This window comes from Microtus pennsylvanicus, chromosome 18, assembly GCF_037038515.1.
Source record: "Microtus pennsylvanicus isolate mMicPen1 chromosome 18, mMicPen1.hap1, whole genome shotgun sequence".
Lineage (NCBI taxonomy): Eukaryota > Metazoa > Chordata > Mammalia > Rodentia > Cricetidae > Microtus > Microtus pennsylvanicus.
In genome coordinates this window covers 2,241,813-2,261,846 of record NC_134596.1, presented here as the reverse complement: position 1 = coordinate 2,261,846, position 20,034 = coordinate 2,241,813, and the positions used below count along the sequence as shown (strand labels likewise).

At 53.1% G+C, this 20,034-nt stretch overlaps 2 protein-coding genes, 4 non-coding genes and 1 pseudogene across 22 annotated transcripts; 2 read left to right on the top strand and 5 right to left on the bottom strand.

The window, feature by feature from the left end:
- The first annotated feature begins 225 nt into the window (after positions 1-225).
- Positions 226-1,172, top strand: LOC142837832 (uncharacterized; annotated as a pseudogene).
- Positions 1,173-9,526: 8,354 nt separating this feature from the next.
- On the top strand, positions 9,527-13,674 carry Acp4 (acid phosphatase 4). The gene is made up of 11 exons (XM_075952908.1): positions 9,527-9,637; positions 9,715-9,819; positions 9,898-9,984; positions 10,991-11,137; positions 11,643-11,741; positions 11,815-11,910; positions 12,550-12,682; positions 12,766-12,848; positions 13,094-13,221; positions 13,305-13,483; positions 13,562-13,674. Exons 1-11 carry the CDS (start codon positions 9,527-9,529, stop codon positions 13,672-13,674), a joined length of 1,281 nt encoding a protein of 426 aa, XP_075809023.1.
- An 851-nt stretch (positions 13,675-14,525) lies between these two features.
- LOC142837676 (uncharacterized) lies at positions 14,526-19,951 on the bottom strand. Of its 17 annotated transcripts, none has more exons than XM_075952912.1 (7): positions 19,843-19,928; positions 18,643-19,444; positions 18,408-18,448; positions 18,050-18,189; positions 16,865-16,904; positions 16,519-16,548; positions 14,526-16,221 (listed from the first exon to the last, which is right to left on the bottom strand). In XM_075952912.1, exon 7 carries the CDS (start codon positions 16,162-16,164, stop codon positions 15,310-15,312), a length of 855 nt encoding a protein of 284 aa, XP_075809027.1. In that variant the 5' UTR covers positions 16,165-16,221; positions 16,519-16,548; positions 16,865-16,904; positions 18,050-18,189; positions 18,408-18,448; positions 18,643-19,444; positions 19,843-19,928; the 3' UTR covers positions 14,526-15,309. The 17 variants fall into 17 exon arrangements, with proteins under 17 accessions (XP_075809027.1, XP_075809025.1, XP_075809028.1 ...); XM_075952910.1 differs by having other exon boundaries at positions 16,865-16,901; XM_075952913.1 differs by lacking the exon at positions 18,050-18,189 and having other exon boundaries at positions 16,865-16,901; positions 18,643-18,829; positions 19,266-19,444.
- Positions 16,293-16,385, bottom strand: LOC142837996 (small nucleolar RNA SNORD88). Its single transcript, XR_012908446.1, has one exon. It is a non-coding gene; the product is annotated as a small nucleolar RNA SNORD88 (small nucleolar RNA).
- Positions 16,638-16,727, bottom strand: LOC142837995 (small nucleolar RNA SNORD88). The gene has a single exon (XR_012908445.1). It is a non-coding gene; the product is annotated as a small nucleolar RNA SNORD88 (small nucleolar RNA).
- On the bottom strand, positions 16,976-17,066 carry LOC142837994 (small nucleolar RNA SNORD88). The gene has a single exon (XR_012908444.1). It is a non-coding gene; the product is annotated as a small nucleolar RNA SNORD88 (small nucleolar RNA).
- On the bottom strand, positions 18,520-18,612 carry LOC142837997 (small nucleolar RNA SNORD88). The gene has a single exon (XR_012908447.1). It is a non-coding gene; the product is annotated as a small nucleolar RNA SNORD88 (small nucleolar RNA).
- Positions 19,952-20,034: the final 83 nt, after the last annotated feature.

The following is a 20,034-nucleotide window of genomic DNA, read 5'->3' as shown; positions in this document are numbered from 1 at the left end:
CACATTTTCTTGCCTCCACAGGCATTGCACACACATGGTGCATAGACGTGTGTGTGTGTGTGTGTGTGTGTGTGTGTGTGTGTGTGTGTGTGTGTGTGTGAAGTATGTGGCTTGTTCTAGGTACTACAATGCAGGAGGAACCGTCCCTGAGGTGCGGGTCTGAGAGGCTTGGGACAGTGTGCTCTGATGTGGAGGCTTTGTTTGTACCTCCAGCCCCATACAGCCATGGAGGACCCTGTGGAGATGCAGCAGCCAGAACCTGCCCTGAGTGATTCTCTTTCTCCTCTTCTCTCTGGTGGCAGTTGTCTCTTACCTCCTGGACACGGCTAGTCACAGACTGCTGGCCTAGGCTGGAGAATCCCTTCTTCCTGTTCTTCCAACTCATAGCTGACATCATCTTCTTGGGGCTCCTACCTCTCAGCTTCATTTGATCCCACAGGTGCCGGGCCTCTGGGCCACCTGGATCCACATCTGGCCTTCTTGACTTTCAGTGCCAATGACTGGCCGCTGACCACTGTACCTCCTTGCTCCAACCATCCTGGGCACTGGGTCATTATATAGTTCGCCAAATAGTTATCTGGCCTGGTGGGTTCTGGATCCTTCTACTGGGCCTGGCTGGGAAAGCCCTGGGAACTTTGAGGAACTGAAACGGCTGGAGTGACCCTTTCAACAGGACAACTCTGGAATCCTCCAGGCACGGCCAGGACCCCTCAGCCTGGAACTCTGCACTGGATCAGCTAGTTTCTGGGTTTGGGGTGCCACTGGGGGTGATCAGAAGCAGCTGCAGCTGGCTGGGATCTCGAGGAGGTTCTCCAGGGGGCACTGCGGCCAGCCTGTCCATCTTCTGCTGCTGCTCAAGTCCCTGGACATGTGGGGGTCCGGCCTGCAGTTGAGGGATATGTGGGTGTTGCTGAGACCTCTGGGGTTCACTCTGCTGTGATTGACTTGCTCTATGTGTGTGGGGATAAGAAAATCCGGATATGGCTGGGCCAGATCTTGAGGTTCCCTCAAGGAGAAGGAGAAGAGGAGGCAGCAGAGGAACCCAGAAACTGGGGGTGGAGGCTTAGAGGCTCTGGGGCAGCCTGAGGAAGTGGGGTACAGTCTGGGGTGGAGGACTCCTGTCTTCTGAAAATGTGGGGTGGGCTGAAATGAAGGCACATGAAGTGGGGTGAGGAGAGAGAGACTTAGAAAAGAGGGACTGAGACCCAAAGAAAGAAAGACCTGGGGGTGCATAGAGCACCCAGGTGAGGTGAGCAGCTGGTACTGTAGAGTCACATGCAATGAGGCAGACAGAGGTTCTGACAGACAGCGGGGTGACAGACAGGGCAGCTTACAGGGTAAAGACAGAAACCAGGAGGCTCCCTTGAGGCACATAGATAGAACTGGTGTGAGGGAGACAGGAAGAGAGGGGGCAGGCAGGTGTGAGGGAGACAGGGACAGGGGGCAGGTGTGAAGGAGGTAGGGAGAGGGGGCAGGCAGGTGTGAGGGAGACGGGGGGGGGGGGGGGCAGTGTGAGGAAGATAGGGAGGGGGGCAGGCAGGTGTGATGGAGACAGGGAGAGAGGGGGGCAGGTGTGGGGGAGATAGGAAGGGGGGCAGGCAGGTGTGAGGGAGGCAGGGAGACAGGGTGCCCTGATGGTTTGGATGAGAATGGCCCCTATAGATTCATATATTTGAATGTTTAGTTACCAGGGAGTGGCACTATTTGAGAATTAGGAGGAAGAGGAGGCATGGTCTTGTTGGAGGAAGTCACTTGGGATGGGTTTTGAGGTTTCGAAAGCCCACAGCGGGCCCTATGAGCCTCTCTCTGCCTGCGGCTTCTGTCTGTGGATCAGGATGGAAGCTCTCTGCTGCTTCCCCAGCACCACAGCTGCCTGTACTCCCTGCCACGATGAGCTTGGGCCAACCCTGTGAAACTGGTGTCTTTGCGTTGTCACTGGGTATACCAGAGTGTCGGGGGTTCTCCTGTGTGCACCTTCCCTCTGGGCACTGAGGTGCCCTGATCCCAGCTTCTTGCTTCCACACCTGCTTCATGTGGGTTTTGGAATGTCAGACAAGGGTCCTCATTTTACTTAGCTATACTTTTTAAAAGAGATTCACTTTTGACATTTTCTGTTTGTGTTTTGTCTGTATGATGTCATGCACATGACCTGTGTAGTGACCCAGAAGCATCAAATCCCAACACTGGAGTCACAACCACTGGGCCATCTCTTCAGTCCTAAGATCTTAATTCCAACTCGGTTTCACACTGACTCACGAGGCCAGAGGGATGACTCAGTGGTTAGGAGTGTTATGCCCAAATCCATAAAGTCCCCGCAAAAGCCAACAAGGAGACCAAGTCCCGTATGTAAAAGCAAAGAGCCTTTATTTTAATCTTAATTTAATTTTAAAATAAATTTTATTTATTTACTCTGGTATACACAGGGACAACACAAAGACACCTGTCTAAGTTACTGTTTCATAGCTGTGACAAGACACCAGGGCTAAGGCAAATCCGTCTCTCGGCGCGTGTTCAATGTATTGGAATAAAAGAGGCCCGAGCTCAATTAAAATAGGGTTTTATAGTAGCAAAGGTGGGGGTGAGTGGTCTCTGAGGTTCAGGACTCTTGATTGACTGACATTTGTCTAGGGATGTCCTGGTGAATGTGTTTTGGCAGGTGTTCCCATCTACAATGGTTAGAATGCCAGGCATTTCCTTTGGATGGTCTGTTCTTGGGTGGAGGTCGGGTAATCTCAGCTTGTGGTTCCTCCTGTAACCAGGCGTTGCCTCAGGGTAAACTACTGAGACTCAGACCTTTTATTAAATTTATCGATGGCTGAGTCCTACTCTGGCAGGTGATAATAGCTGGAAGTAAAGAACTTCCTTTAGGGGCTGGAGAGATGGCTCAGCGGTTAAGAGCACTGACTGCTCTTCCAGAGGACCCGGGTTCGATTCCCAGCACCCACATGGCAGCTCACAATTGTCTGAAAATGCAGTTCCATGAGATCTGACACCTTCACACCAACGAACATAATAAAGTTAAATAAAAAAGGTTTTTTTTTTTTTTTTAAAAAAAAAGAACTTCCTTTGGGTGATCTGCCCAGACTTAGCTTCTCGTGGCTGCCCCGCGGGAGCACCTGCTGCTTTTGCAGAGAGCCCGAGCTAGGAGTTACTTTCCCAGCACTCAGGTCTGGCAGTTGGCAGCCCATTATCCCAGCTTCAGGGATCTGACACCCTCTTTTGGCCTCCATGGACACCCCCCCCATACATGCATTTACACACGCAACACTCCACACATGCATGTAATTTAAAAATAAAAGCCAGGCGGTGGTGGCTCACCCTTCTATCCCAGTAGGGGTGGGCAGATGAGGCTTATATAGGAAGTTCCAGCTGCCCTGACTCAGAGATAACCGATTAATTAAATTATAATCTTTAAACCATACAATGCAATCCTGATACATAGCAAATATTTATTTTTAGAAATAAAATAGTGATAATTTAAAAAAAAAGAGTTCCATCTTTATCTGAGTCGAGGTCTCTTAAAGAATTCCTTAGTTCCCAGCAACCACAAGGAGGCCCACAGCCATCTGTAATACGATCTGGTGCACCTGTCTGGCCTGTAGACATACATTGTAGGCAGAAGACTGTATGCATAAAAACTAATAAACTTTTTAAAAAATAATTTCTCAGGCAGCAGAGCTACGTCTGGGAAGCACTCAGTTTCCTCCCAATAAAGACAGCCTCAGAACCCCAACTGCCCATCCACAGCACCCTGGGGAGCATTCAGGGCAGAATTCAATGCTCCATCCCACCGCAAGCTTAGTGGCGGGAATTGACCAAGCCCTCCATGGCTCTTCACCCAGCCAATCTGAGACGCATCCATCTCCACCGGACTGCGGTTGAGAAATGCGGTTGAGAAAATGCTAAGCTGATAGCTCCCTGAGGACACAGAAACCTCACAAACAGTCAAGCCCTGGGGGGGAGGAGGGATATGGAGGAAGTAAAGGTTGACTTGGGTAAGCTGTGGAAAAACCACTGGCAGTCAAGCCCACCTGGGGATTGAGGTGAGGGGGTGAGGCAGGAAGGAATTCTTTCAGAGGAGGATGTGCAAAATAGATGTTGTGAAGGGCCCCGTGTGGGGCACGGCATGTGAAAAGCCACAGGGTGTAGCTGCTCAACCATTTTTGAGTTATGGGGCTAAGGATATAGCAGAGGTGTCTGGTGGGGGAGGTGCTGGATGGTCTTTGGTTGGAGACAGGCCACTCGAATGACAGGAGGTGGTGGAGGTTTGGGAAGAGCCTAGGAGAGAGCCCAGGCATGAGGCCAATTAGAATGTGGGACGACAGTCCGACATTGCCACCATGCGGCTATTTCTGATTCTGCAGTCACTGTATTTGAGTACAGAGTGCTGTTACAGGCTCTAGTCAGCAGAGAGCGCAATCGCCAGTTCCGCTTGGTCCCAAGAGCTTGAAAGTCACTAAAATCGCACAGATCTGAGCTAACTAGAAGCACAAATCTGTTTGTGATTGGAAATTTCTAGTCCTTATCCTGAAACCCAGTGAATACCGTGTTCAGAAGCCACTGCCTCAGACACTGGGTGGAAATGAATTTGCTTGGACAGGTGTGTTCCTCAGGGCATTTACTTGGAGAGGTTGGAGAAGCTGGCAGGAAGGAGATTGTGGGCTAACAGATCCCCTGTTTGGGGTTCTGAACACTCATATAAGAAAGGGATTTGATGGCAGGTGGTAACCATTGAATAGGAGTTTGCTAAGAAAAGAGGAGAAGATAACTAAGAGGAATTATGTCCACCTAGACTCTGCTGCAGTCACAACTTCTGCTCACACCTCTGATCATCATTAATCCTTAGCGTGATCTTCTGTTAAACAGATTTCCACCTTTGGCTGGCAGGAGTTCTCAAAGAGAAGTGATAAGTTTTAAGACCTGAACAAGTTGTTTGGTTCCAGGTAGAGACTCGGACCCTGGAAGTTCTCTGTGCTCTCACCCTCAGAGCTGAAAAGCCCTCCAGATACCCATGTGCCCTAAAGACTTCTGCTCACTTCCCAAAACCCAGATCAGATGCTGGACCCCGTCCTCCAACTAGAGAACACAGGTCATTGTCACTCCTGCCTCGGTTCCCAGAACTTCCCCTTTAGACCCAGGGGTCCAGAATCCAGCCCTATTCCTTCAGACCTAGGGTTACAAGCTCCAGCCTCCTCCCTCAGACACAAAGGTCCAGGGCCCAGCCTCCTCCCTCAGACTCAGAGGTCCAGGGCCCAGCCTCCTCCCTCAGATCTAGGGGCCAGTGCCACTGCCTCGGACACTGGGTGGAAATGAATTTGCTTGGACAGGTGTGTTCCTCAGGGCATTTACTTGGAGAGGTTGGAGAAGCTGTTAGGAAGGAGATTGTGGGCTAACAGATCCCCTGTTTGGGGTTCTGAACACTCATATAAGTGGCTTCTTCCTACTGAGGTTTTGGCTGACTACGTGCAGTCCCTGGACCTGTGGGGAGTAGGACTTAGGAAGTAGGGAGCCTTGATCTGATGCCGTTACATTTATTAGATCTCAGAGGCCAGAGCGATGGTAGAACAGGTAAAGGCCGGGTTGGTGGGCTGGGGAGCCATGGCTTCTCACTGCTGCGAGGCCGGGTTGGTGGGCTGGGGAGCCATGGCTTTTCACTGCTGCGAGACTGGGTTGGTGGGCTGGGGAACCATGGCTTCTCACTGCTGCGAGGCCGGGTTGGTGGGCTGGGGAGCCATGGCTTTTCACTGCTGCGAGACTGGGTTGGTGGGCTGGGGAGCCATGGCTTCTCACTGCTGAGCCTAGAGCAGAGACAGAAGCGTGATGGAGACACGTGGCAACTTGGTACAGAAAAGCTACCAGGGCAAATGCAGAGACACGAGACACAGACCCTCCTGCACTCTGTCTTCCCCTCACCTTGTTGAAGAAGTAGATGGAGGCTAGGATGGTGAACACGGCCATGGCCAAGGTCACATTCTGGGAGAGGAGGAGGAGGCCAGAAGTTAGCTCCCTCCCCTCCCTGTCCCCACCCCTGCCCGTCCCTTCACCCGTCCTCACTTCCTGCAAGTTCACAGCCATGGGTCCTAACCACACAGCGATTTGACCTCCCTCCCCCAGGCCTCTGAGTCAGACAGGAAAGAGGCCTCAAGAATGGGAGGGGGTTGTCGGGGAGACCAGAATGGTGACCATGGTGACCAGGGAAGGGCATTTTGGGTAGAAGAGACATTCACACTGGAGCCTGGGGAGAAGGGAATGTGGGCATGGACTGTCACGTGTGGTACCCAAATCCAGCATCAAAACCTAAGAGATTGGAGAGTCCAGAACTGGATCTCCACACTGAGTTCTGTTTTCTTCCCTGGAGTGTGCAGGGGGTGGGAGAACTGTGAGCAGGGGAGGGACAGAGTGACTCTGGTATCTTGAGGCAGGAGAATGCCTGAGGTGTGGAGAACAGGCCCGATGGTCTAGGAAACATGGGGTCCTCATGTCAGGGGTTAGACCAGAATTTGGTCTCCAGTTTGTAAGGGTGGCGGAGCATCATGGTGGACCACAGACAGCCAGGCACTTTGAGTCGGACCATGCAGCGCTCTGTGCCTTTAGAACGGCTCCCCAGGATACTGGAGAAACAAAGGAGCGGCTAGATGAACACACGTGTTGAACTGCCATCACCTTCACAAATATTGCTAGCTGTGCACAGAGAGGCCCAGGCCTTTGCAGTGAAGCCCGCACCTGGACACTGAGGACAGGGTGGGAAACCTCCTGTGTGGGCTTGAATCCCAGCTCTGTAGTGGGATGACCTCGGGTGAGTCATTTAAAGATGTCTGACCCTAGCTGAGTGGTGGTGGCGCATGCTTTAATCCCACCACTTGGGAGGCAGAGGCAGGCAGATCTTTGTGAGTTCAAGGCAGCCTGGTCTACAAAGTGAGTTCCAGGACAGCCAGAACTGTTACACAGAAAAACCGTGTCTGAAAAAAAACAAACTAAAAATAAAAAAATAAAGATGTCTGAGCCATTTTTTGTTTGCATTATAAAGAAAACATATCCTTCATAAGGGGCAAGGGAGGTGCCCAGTGGGTAAAGCACTTATCACATAACCACGAAGGCCTGGGTTCAATTCCCTAGCACTCCTATAAAAAGCCAGGTGTGGCACATGTGCCTGTTACCTTAGCACTGCAGAGGTGGAGACAGGAGATCCCTGGTGCTTGCTAGCCAAATCAGTGAGCTCCAGGCTCAGTGACAGCCATCAGAATAGGTGAAAGGCAACTAAGGAAGACGTTTGGCATTGACCTCTGGCCTCTACACACAGAAGAAACTTCTGTTTGTGGTGCAGGTGCTTCCCTAGTCCAGGGTGGGAAGAAGGCTCGAGAGGCTCACGAAGCTCGAGGTATCTTTGCAGATTCACAAGTCACATAAGCAGTAGCTGGGAGCCTAAGAGCAGCCGCCTGCGAGGTGCCTGCACAGAGGACCCCAGTGACACAGCCTCCCTGCATCATCCCTCTGTGGGACTTTCTGGTACTGCAGCTGCTTCTGAGTCTCCCCACTGGTTCACCATGCTGGACTTGGAATAATTTCTTGGGTCCACTGTTGCTCTTTTTGTCTGGATTGGAGTTCAAAGTCACCTTCAGCTACGTGGTGCAGAGAGAGCCCGAGGGTGCCTGAGATACTTGAGACCCTGTTACTAAGCGAATATGCCAATACATAAAACAATTAAGGGCTGTCGAGATAGCTCAGTGGGTAGCCTGTTGACAAGTCTGAGGGCCTGAGGTCCACTCCCAGAACTCACAGGGCAGAAGGACAGAATTGACAAGTTCTCTTCTGACCTTTGTGTATGTGCTATGCCACACGGGTCCCCCACCCCACAAGTGTAATACATTTCAATGAAGAAAAAGAATAAACACACATATGTACTCAAAAAGAGGGAGAAGCAGGGGACACCAGATTATGGAATCCAGTGGTCCTCCTTCCTAGCTGGTGGTGGATGCGTGGCCTGAGGATGCTGTGATTTCCAGTCTCACAAACTGTGGATCTGGGACCTCCAGGGCAGCTGGGCATCATGGGTTCTCTGCGGCTGACTGTTATCTGAGCACTTGGGAAGCTGGAGTGTTGTGAGTTCTAGCCAGTCCAGGCTGCAGAGTAAGTTCAAGGCTAACCTGGGCAAAGCAGCACAATTCTATCTACAACATTTAAACAAGGGGTCAGGTGTTGTGGATAGAGATGTAGTCCCACGGTCCAGCACTGGCTCAGCCTGTGTCAAGTGATAGCAGTATTAAACAAGAGGACCTGGCTTCAGTTTCCAGAACTCACAGGGTACCTTGGGACCATCTGTAATTCCAGTTCCAGAGGATCCAGTGCCCTCTCTGGCCCCTGTGGGCATGCATGCATATACATATAGGCATATAAAATAAAAATAAGTAAAATCATGGCCTGATGTAGTGATTGATACACACCTTTAATCTCAGCACTTGAGAGGCAGAGATTTGTGAGTTTGGTCTACATACTGAGTTTTAGGACAGCCAGAACTACATAGTGAGACCCTGACTCAAATCACCACTTCAAAAAAAAAAAAATCTCAAAAATTAAACAGCTAGACTCTCTCTATGCTAAGCCTTCTCAATTCTTGACCCATAAAACCCATGAGCAATAACAACTCATTGCCTTAAGATACTGAGCTTGGGGCCAGGGAGGTGGCTCACTGGCCTCACAAGCACAAGGTTCTGAGTTCTACTCCCCAGTACCCGTGTTAAAGATCTTGGCACAGTGGCTTGTGACTGTAATCCCAGAGTTTGTGAGGTTGAGACAGGAGGATTCTTGGAGCTCAGTCTAGCGTGAATCAGCAGGCTCCAGGGTAAGTGAGAGACACCTGACATCTGGCCTCCACACGCATGTACTCCTGCATGCATGTACTTCAGCATGTACAAATTGCTGAATTTTGGGGTCATTTGCTGTGTGGTTGCAAACACAACTTCTCAACAGTTTCTTTCTCAAACAGGTTCTCTGAAGTGCTTTGAACTCATCCGATCTGCGCTGGGCGATGAAGGCACACAGAACAAAGTAACTTGGTGATGGTGAGATTTGAACCTGGTCTGTCTGCTTCTGGCTTGGGTATTGTGCTACAGGGCCCTGTTGGTTTTAATCATTTTTATGTGGTGTGGGAAGAAACTGGAATCTTCAAGTAGTCCAAGGAGGCCTCAGAGACTCCTAACATTTTAGAAAAGGAATGGGGAGACCTGGGGAAGCAGGGGTGGGGGTGGGGTTCCCTGTAACTACCTCTCAGCCTTGCCACTTCCTAGATGGTTCCTCAGGCTGTGCCTCAACTTCCCCATCAGCACAGCAGGGATGCTGGCGGTCATATGGACACCTCCTGGGGGGTCTGTGAAGACGAACCAGGTTAATCCCAGGATCCCTAGCCTGGAGCAGAGCTGGGGAGCATGCTGGGGCCTGCGCTGCTGGCAGGGGGCTGAGTCTGAAGCTAATGAGCAGGTGAGGCCACAGCACAGACGGAGGCTGAGCTCAGCGTCTGCTCTCTGTGGAAATGGCCGAGCCTGGGTCTCAGTGCCACACCGCTGGACCCTTACTGCTGCTGCTGCTGCTGCTGCTACCACCCCAGACCCTGCTGGAGGGGCCCCTGCTGTTTGTGGCTCTGGTGCGCAGCCTCTCACCCCACCTGACTCACTCTCTACCTCCCAGACCAACCCTGACCTGGTTCTCCAACATCCCCAGGTGTTCCGTCATGGCGACCGGGCCCCACTGGCCTCCTACCCCACAGACCCACACAAGGAAGCTGCCTCCACCTTGTGGCCTCGAGGCCTGGGCCAGCTGACCAAGGTGAGGAGGAAAAGAGGGTGAGGAAGAGGGCTGGGAGCCAGGTGATGACAGTCCGCTGAGACCGGCCTCTGTTCCCAGGAGGGGATCCGCCAGCAGCTGGAGCTTGGCCGATTCCTGAGGAGGCGGTACAAGGCCTTCCTGAGCCCAGAGTTCCGGCGTGAAGAGGTACTTTGCTGACCTTTAGTCCCAAAGCCTTTGGTCTTCACATCTTTTCTTTAGTTTCTATCAGCCTGTCTTGCACTCCCATGGGCTTTTGAGTCAGTAAGGAATCTACACTGACCTCTGACCTCAAACTATGACACAGTGTGACCACTGACCCAACCTCAGCCTTTGTCTTGATTCCCAACGATTCCATCCTGACCTTCTGACCTTTGAACCTGATTCAGTCTGTGATCCTTGTTTTGCCTTCCTGATGTTTCTTAGGAGGTGGGGTTTCTTGGCAGGGTTTTAGGCCTATATTTACTTGTTAAGTTTTTTTTGTTTTTTGTTTTTCTGGCCCAACAAGCCTCTCTGCCAATGCATAATACAACTTAGACCAAATCAAACCAAATTAAAAGAAGCCCAGATTTAATGGATGCCAGTGCTCCGGGGTGGCCCTCTGGGAAAACATGGAGAAGGGGAACGGAGAACCTGGGAGACCATGTGTTTGTTCGGGGGGGTGGGGGGCAGTTTAAATAGCCTATGGGAATGGTCTTGGCCCTCCCTGGGGACGGGTCACCATTTGGCAGGTTTTCTTGGAGGCGGAGCCTGGACTGAGGCAACTCCCAGGGAAAGGGGCTTGAAATGGAACTTTCCACCCAACATTCCAGACTTTTTTTTGGATAAGGATGTTAGGGCTGAGGTGATGATGCTTCAACCAAACAATACCCCGGCAAGTCCTCCATCACTGAGCAACACCCCCAGTTCCACCTCCAGCCTTTGACCTCTGCCCTCTGGCCTGACTCTGACTCCTCAGAGGGCTGTTATTCAGTTCCCACCTTCAACATCTTGACCTTTCACTTCCAAACCCCTTGACCTGATCTTAACTCTCCACACCTCGGGAGACCCATACAGTCTAACACACCACCCATCTCTGACCCGTGACCCTCAATGCCTGACTGAATTTGAAGCTTTTGATTTGGAACACTGCTGACCTCAGCCTGCACCTTTCTACCGCCCCAATCCACCCCAGGTGTACATCCGCAGCACAGACTTTGACCGCACACTGGAGAGTGCACAGGCCAACCTGGCTGGGCTGTTCCCTGAGGCTGCCCCTGGAAGTCCCGAGGCTGACTGGAAGCCCATTCCAGTGCACACAGTGCCCGTGTCTGAGGACAAGGTCAGGGGGGCTGGATCTGATGGGAGAAACAGAAGGACCTTGAGTTCAAGGTCATTCTGGGAACCTTAGAGACACTTTGTGAAAGTGAAAAGTTTAACAAGAGGACTTGGGATGTGGGTCGGTGGCAGAACCCTCCTCTTCGAACCCCACAATGAGGAGGGACTGGGGGTGTGGCTCAGTGGTAAAGCACCCATCTAGAACCTCCCAGTGAGGAGCTGGGGCTATGGTTTAGAGGTAGAGGGATTGCCTGGCTTGTCCAAGGTCCTGGGTTCCATAACCAGCACCACACATACACAAAAAGGGATGAAAGCAAAACGTAACACTGAGCTGGAAAGGGCCAGAGGCAGCTTCCAGCCAGCTGGACCCACTTCTGGGCTTCCAAGCACAGAACAGTTATTAGCAAGACTGTCCCTGGTGGGTCCAGAGGGGTAAGCTGGGAGAGAGGCATGGCCGACTGTGAGACCCCAGACTCCCGCTGTCTTCTCTGAGCCTCAGTCTCCCCCAGTTGCTGAGGTTTCCCATGCGCAGCTGTCCTCGGTACCATGAGCTGCTGCGGGAGTCCACGGAGGCAGCTGACTACCAGGAGGCCCTGGAGGGCTGGACGGTGAGTGCTGTGGTAGGCTTGGGTGTCAAGCAAGGATTGGTCAGGGTTCACCCAACTCCGCATCTCCATCCAGGACTTCCTGACCCGCCTGGGCAACTTCACGGGGTTGTCACTGGTTGGAGAACCACTCCGCAGGGCATGGAAAGTTTTGGACACGCTCATCTGTCAGGTGGGTCCTCTTCCTCTCCCAGCGGGGACTTCAGGTCTGCACTTGACGGGCTGCTCGTTATGACAAGTGACTTAGCCCTGTGTACACTGGCTTCCCCTTCTGCATAGTGACAGGCCGGGAGGATGGTGGCATAGTTTAATACACCCCTTTCCCGGTACCATTTCATTGGATCCATCTAGAATCCCAAATGTCAGATTCCAAGGCATCTCTTGGTAAGGACTCTGGTCTGGTACCTGCTCTGGCCCACACTGTGGTGAGCTGACCTTTGAGGGGTTTGAATGAGGGTCAGGGTCTGCAGGACTGGCTGTCAGGAAAGCGCTTGAGTTTGGACTGCCCGCACCTACACGAAAAACCTGGATGTAGCAGCTTACAGCTAAATCCTGGTACTGAGGTCTTGACAGGAGAATCCCTGGGGCTCAGTGGCTAGCCAGCCTTGCCCACTAGTAGAGTTCCAGGCCAGTGAGACCCTCAAGTTAGGTTGAGCAGTCCTGAGAAACATCTGCAGGTAACCTCTAACCTATACACACACATGCACATGTGGGCACACACATGCATCGCACAAAGCACATACAAAACAAATGGGTGTGTGTGTGTGTGACTGGGGACTTCCTCTCCAGGCCCTCTCTCCTCTCTCCCCAGCGTGCCCATGGCCTCACCCTTCCATCCTGGGCCTCCCCAGACGTCCTGAGGACTCTGTCACAGATTTCAGCTCTGGATATCAGGGCACATGTGGGCCCACCCAGGGCAGCCGAAAAGGCCCAGCTGACAGGGGGTGAGGTGTGGGGCCCATGGGGCTGGGGGACCTGGTCTTCAGGTGGGGAGGGGGCATATAAGCACTCTGCTCCTGTCCACCAGGGATTCTGCTGGATGCCATCCTCAGCAATTTCACCCGGGCCCAGCGCCTGGGGCTGCCCCTCAAGATGGTCATGTACTCAGCTGTGAGTCCTTGGGGAGGACAGGCATTGCGGCTACGTGGGTGGCAGGGGTGGTGGTGGTAAGAACATGTAGTCTTAGGGGACTGCATCACTAGAAACAGTAAAGATGGAGGAGGGGTCAGAGGAACTGCCCAGGCACAATCTGCACGTCTGGACAGTCATTACAGAATGCCCGTGGTGTGTAGATAGGAGTGCTCTGGAATCGTTTCTGGGGTCCTAATTCACCCCCTCAATGGAATTATCTGCAGCACGACAGCACCCTGCTGGCCCTCCAGGGGGCCTTAGGCCTCTACGATGGGAACACCCCGCCTTATGCCGCCTGCATGGCCTTTGAGTTCCGGGGGAGCTCCAGAGACCCTGAGGAGGAGGATGGAGAGTGAGGATGGGTGATGGCTTGGCGTTGGGTGGGATGGACTCTCAGGGGGGAATAGGTGATGCTACTGACCTCTCCACCTCCAGGAATGTCACCATCTCTCTCATCTACCGAAATGACACTTCCCGCCCGCCCCTGCCGCTCAGGGTCCCTGGGTGCCCAGCCCCCTGTCCACTTGGGCGCTTCCAGCAACTGACTGCTCCAGCCAGGCCTCCAGCTCACGGGGCCCCCTGCCATGGTTCCTATGAGCCTACCAGCCCCCCAGGTGACAGCCCTCTGCACAGGGGTGGGAGTGGGGAATTCCCAAGGCCTGGGATTCACAACCCCCATGTTCTTCCTGCAGCCACGGTGCCCCTGCTGGCTGGAGCTGTGGCCGTGTTGGCTGTGCTGAGCCTAGGGCTGGGCCTGCTGGCCTGGAGGCCCAGCTGCCTGAGGGCCCTGGGAGGGGCTGTATGAGGGGGAATGGATAGACACAAAAGCACCCCTTCAGCTGACACTGGACCCCAACACGTGTGCTCACCTGCTTCTCTGACTTGTCACTTACTGTGCTCGCGCGTGTGGGGATGAAGGCTGGGTGGGCCCCAGGCCCTGTGCAGGCAGTAAGCATGGGTGCGGGCGAGAGCCTACAGCCCGAGACCACATAGGACTGGAATGCCCTTAAGCACCTCTACTCCCAGCAATTACTGCTGGTGGCATAACAGATGGGGCTGTCTCAGGGTCACCTAGTACCCCAATTTGAATCAGATGGAGACAGGGGTTTCCCAGGGTATTGGCTAAGGTAACCAGTGTCTTCTGAAAGCCTCACTCATCTCTAACCTAAGTTCCTCAATGACCTGTTGATGAGCCTGCACCCATACCCCACTCCCTACAGCCTAGCAATCACGCCATTGGCATCACCTGGAGCCCCACACCCATTGCCACAACTGACATGGGAAAATCAAAGGGTGTTGTCTTGAGAGGAGGCCAGGCTTCTATCTGGGGGAGGTACAAGACCCCAAGTCCTGAGGAAGCTAAGGAGCATCCCCTGGAATCCCAGGACAGCCTGAGTGAGCTAGAGGGTCTGGTTCACAAGAACCAACATAAACTCGAACCAAACGCAGGCTGCTAGGGGAGAGGTAGGGAGGGCTAAGGTCAGCCGGTGGCTGTGACTGGCCCCCACCAGCCCACCTTTCCTCAGCAGACCGCTGGAGCATCCTCTGGAAACAGGCCAGAGGTGGGCAAGCAAGCCTGTGCCTCACCTGCCCCGGATCCAGGCCGTTACCCCGATCCTACCCGCGCCGGGACCAAGTCAAACAGCACACCCCACAGAGGGCCACGAACCAGCCATTTAATAGGAACTCACGAAGGCAGAAGCTCCAGGGCTGCCTACCTCGCCCCTCCACTAAATCCAGACCTACATTGGCCAGGGGCCATGTGTGCAGCCAGGGACACCAGACCCAGTTGGAAGGTGCTTCAAAAGGGAAAGGCATGGCTAAAAGAAAACGGGGACAGGGTCCCCAAAGCAAAGTCTTTACAAAAGGGGGCTCTCCTCTCCCCAAAACCAAAGTGTCACATAAGCTCAAAATAAAATATAAAGTAAAAATGCTGCATTAGAAAAGTTTACAATGTTGAGCCTTTAAAATAGGGAGACTGGCCCTAAAGTGTCAACCACCCAGTAAAGTCCATCAAGTGTGGCCTCTACCTAAAATATTATGTAAGTGTTGCATTGAAAAAGTAAAAAATTCAAGATGGCCTGTATGTAGTGCTTTGGGGCTCACGTGGAGGCAGAGGGGTGGGGACCCTGAAGTGGCCACCCACCTCAGCATGACCTTAGGCTCCAACCCAAGGGGTTTAACTTCAGGGCCATAAGCACCCTAGATCCGCAGCAAATGGCCACCCGTGGCTTACTTCCCACATGGACTGTGTGGCTGGGGACATGCACACCCCTCTTTGGGGACCACTGGACTTGGCACTAAGTGCTGGAGGGACAGACGTGGGGAAGGTACGCCAAGCTGTTTCTTTCCTAGTGGCCTAGGTTGCAAGCTGCCTCCGTGAGATTAACCTTCCCACCTTCAACCCTAGGGTGCAAGTGTGCTCTCGAACAGTCCAGGTCTAGTCGTGCCTCACAGGTGGCTCCTCCCCACAGGCCTGGTCGGAGTAGGGAGGTGGTGGGGGCTGTTCCTCAGCCAGCCCATAGCTGGGGTGGCCACGACTGCGCTTGGCTTCTTTGATGTACAGTTCCAGGAGTACCTTAGTAGGCTGCCTGTCCACTTGCTCTCGGGGCACGCCGTGGCTGAGCAGCCAGCTTAGGAGGTCCTTTCGAGTTGGGTTGGGCCCCAGCATGAGCTTGGTGCGGCCTGGCTGGCTCTGGCGCCAAAGCAGGCCCACGTCAGCAATGGTCTGGATCTCCATGACAGCCTCTAGTACCGTCATGCCACGCACCAGCAGACTGACCAGTGAGAGCCGCAGCTCAGAGGGTGCTGCTGTGAGCAGGCGCCGCTGCAGGCTCTGAGTGAAGGCCACATCTTCTGGGGCCAGGTCCACAGGCCCTTCCGGGTCAAGGTAGATCCACTCAATCATACCCAGCTCGCGCACCAGCTGGATGCCTTCCTCCATGGTGGTCCAAGGCCTAAAGGGCAGCTCAGTGGCCTCAAAATGCAGGGAGGATTCCCAGCGCTGGCGCCAGGCCTGCAGCAGCCAGCTCAGCAGCGTCTGGCAGCCGCTCCCTCGCAGGGCCTTGCAGCGGTAGTTAAAGATGGCATCATGCGTGAGGTCACCCAGCAACCCGAGCTCCCCGGAATTCAAGGACAGGGCAGGACCTCCCTGGTCATACACCCGCAGGATCCAGGTGACCATGAGCTCATTGGGGTTTTGCTTGAAACGCCGTGAGATAGCCAACAGCTCCGTGTATGTGTAGTAGCGGTCCCCCCGACCTATCTGGGTGGGTACGAGCACTCTCTCCGCCATGGCCCTACAGCCTCAAGGCTAGGACAGCAAGGGGCTAGAAGCAATGTTGCTGCGGAGCTGCAAAAAGACACAGGGCATGGTAGTAGTGACGAAGGGTCACGTTCCCACCTATCATCCCCCTGAAACAGAAACCCCTCAGACCCCCAGATGTCAAAGGTCCCGGAGGCTTGCACCATGTCATCAGGGTGGTCAGAGCCCAGTGCTGGACATCATGGGGGTTACCAAGAGCAGTATGACAGGATGCCTCATAGCAACCTGGTCAGGCTTCTTTACCCATTCCTATTGTCTGAATGGAGCTCATGTGATTAGCATTAAGACCCCTACCCCAATTCCAGACAGCCCCGCTGTTCTTACCTGGGGAAGCAGGCCGTCTGCAGGAACCACCTGTAGGCAGGAAGGAGAGGGGAAAGAAGTTGGTAAGGTGCAGAAGGACCATGATACCTCCCCCCCCCATTCACTCCTCCTTGGAGTCGGGACCCCTCAGACCCACAGGTGTCAAAGGTCCTGGGGAGCTCCATGTCCTCAGGGTGATCAGAGCCCAGTGCTGGACATCACAGGGGTCCCTGAGCATAAACACCAACAGCATTTCTTACAGCACAATGTCTCCAGTGCTAAGAAAGCACGAGCGGAGTCTGACCTGAGCTGTTGGTACCTGCTGTCCCAAGATCTCTACCCCGCCTCCGACAACCCTTCTGCTTACCTGAAGGGAAGCCTGGCTATCTGGAGGAACTCCCCGTCTGCTGGCAGGAGGGGAAAGAGGCTGGTGAGAAGCATGAAAGCACAACTTCCCCATCCACTCCCTTTGTAGCCAGGACCCCTCAGACCCCTGGGTGTCAAAGGTCCCTGGGGGGCACCATGTCCTCAGGGTGGTCAGAGCCCAGTGCTGGACATCACAGGGGTCCCGGTAATATGCACACTCCCTCTCTGATATCCCAAGGACAGTATGGCCTCTACCTCCTAAAGCAGAGGGTTACAGATACACACTACCATACCATAGTCCATCTTAATTATTTTTGTATGTAACCCAGACTGGATTTGAACTCAGGATCCTCCTGCCCCAGCCACATGGAATGCTGAGATTATAAGCAGGTATCCCTCACTGTCCACCCTGACCCTACTTGGTGCCTTCCAGCTGCTCTGCTGCAAAAAGACTGACACTCTGTCCTTGGGAATGTGGGACAAAGGAGAGAGAGGCTGGTCCTGGTCTCATGGCTCAGTTTCAGGCCTGTTCGAATTTCCCAGGATGTGGTGAACATGTGCCTCAATGGCTCCTGCTTTTCCTGTAGGCCCACTTCCCCCAAACCAACTCTTCACCCTGCCTGATCTTGAGGTCAGCAACACTGTTCCATACTGCAACTTGGGGAAGCAATGACTTTGCTGCCAGAGTCTTCTGTGGATGAAAAATGCCACCTGCGTATTGCTAGGATCCTGGTGGGATTTGGGGAACTCAGTTTCCTCAAATACTGTGGCCTTCTCCTCCACCCAACAGCCCAGGCTGGCCGTGAACTCATGGTCATTCTGCTCTGCTGGGCCGCAAGAACTCAGTTTTAGTCCGAGTCTAAATTTTGTGTAGAAATGAGCTGTCCAAAGATGTAGCCACATAATTAAGAATGAAAAACCCAGCCCCAGCAACTCCTATTTGAGATGCTTCTAAGCCCCATATGGTTGTGGGGTGGACAATAGCACATCTGTCTTGCTGCTTTCTGACTTAGTGGAACATGAAACAAGAAGAAATTCTCCTGGAGCCGAGAACTTGTTCTTTTTCAGATTAACACACATTCCTGTCTTCTGATTATTATTTTAATAATGACTCCTATGTAAATTCAAGGTTCTTTTTCTAAAAAACATAATCTTTTTTATATACACATGATTTGCTAGGACTTACAGGATGCTCAAAAGTACACTGTATCCAGTCCAAAATCCAGTGGGCAGATGATAATGCTGACAGCCATTTTGCTCCCTCTACCGAGTTTGATAATTGGGTCCTTTCTGCACCTTACCCAGCCTTTGATGTGTCTGCTCCACCTAAAACACCCAAATTTATGTGAGATGGCTCACTGACTGGTAGACCAGTATGGAGTTATGAACAGCAGGGTTGGGATCTTTACTAACTAGCTGACGGGTCTCCTGAGAGTTTTAATATGTAACATTCCCATAATTACTGATCCAAATTACGGAAAGTGACCTAAGAGAAAAGGTATACTCTTTTATGTGTGGACAGACCAAAAAGTGAAGGTTCTCACCACGCGATGACGGTGGATGGTTACTCGGCTTCAAGATACACCTGTAATACAGGAAGGACTTGGTGAGGGTATATGTGTTGGGACAGGCCACAGGTGTAGAACATCAAAACCAGAGCCCCTCAGACCCTCCAGGTGTCAAAGATCCTGGAGGGGCACTGTGTCCTCAAGGATGATCGGAGCCCAGTGCTAAACATCATGGGAGCCTCAGACCTTCTGTAATGTCAAGGCTACTTGCCTTCAGGGATGGTGGCCAAGCTATAAACACAAAATCCACTAGTTGCTCCAACTTTCCCAGTGACAGAGGTCCATAGATTCCCTATGGACCCACACCATGAAGAGGACTCTGATGCTCCTGTCTTGACTGTATCTGCTAGCAACATTGAAAACCAAAACCTGTAAAGACACAAATCCCTCCAAAGTACCTGGTAGGAGAAATGACTGTTCTGTGGAGGAGAAAACAACAATAACAACAACAACAACAAAAAACCCAACCACACACACACACAAAACCAACACAAAACACTTTAAAGATATAAATGATATAAACAAGGACTTTACTCAGCCAGATTCGAACCACCCTAAGAAAGGCACGTGGCAGATGCCGTCACAATGAACACAAAGAGAAGAGCAGGATCCCAGGAGGAAAGAGTCTAATCAAGTGTGATAATGGCACTGACCGGGCAGAAAAGGGCTGTTTGAGAGGTGAACATGTGGTTAAAATATTCTGGGTTAAATATATAGTTTACTTTCGAAATTCGAGTAGCTGGGATGACATGCTTGCACCATCAGGACCAACACAGTATTAGTATTCTTGCAGGTGAAAAAAGGCCTGACTTCCTTTCTCCTGGCTACTCCTACCTGCTGCTCCGAAGCAATCCAGGCCTCCACGTGCACTCACTTCCGCCTTGGTAACTCCGTATCTTGTATCCGCCCCTACACCCCATCCTCCTCCAGCCCTTACGTGTTCTAGGTTGCACAAAAATGTCAAAATCCCTCACGGGGGAGGGGCAGTGGTAGAGATTTCCCACGGAGAGAACCTGCAGGTAGCACGGGGCTGTCACTGGGAGGAAAATTCTATGTTACACACACCCCCCCTCCCTGTCACCTAAAACGGGTAAGATGGCGGACAAGACCCGCGACGTGAGCAGCAGAAATGGCGTAGCCCGGCTAAGGCGCAGACAAAGGAAGACCGGCCCCGGCAGCCCCAGCTCCACGCACCTGGCGGAAGGCACCGTCCCCGAAAGTGTCCGCATCCCGACACCCCGGCCCCAACCCGAGCGCCCCCGCGGCCCCAAGCAGCACCCTTGAGCCCGTCCACGCGACAGGCACGCCCACGACCGGGCCACCGAGACCTCAGGCCACGCGCTTCCCAGCGCAGCGCGCAAAGCTGCACCGCAGACCGCACGGCGCCGAGGCCAACCTCTGGAAGACTCACCGAGACGGAGGTCACGTCCCACGCGCTTCCCGCAAGCGCGCGCCGGGGGCCGCGAGTCCCACTTTATAGCGCGCGCCGCCTGTCAGTCCCGCCCACCGCGCCCGCTGGGGTCCCGTCCCTGGCGTCTCGGGCTCCGCCCCGAGGGAGCCCTCAATGGAAGTCTTTGCTGGGCTCACGCGTGGCTGGTGGAAG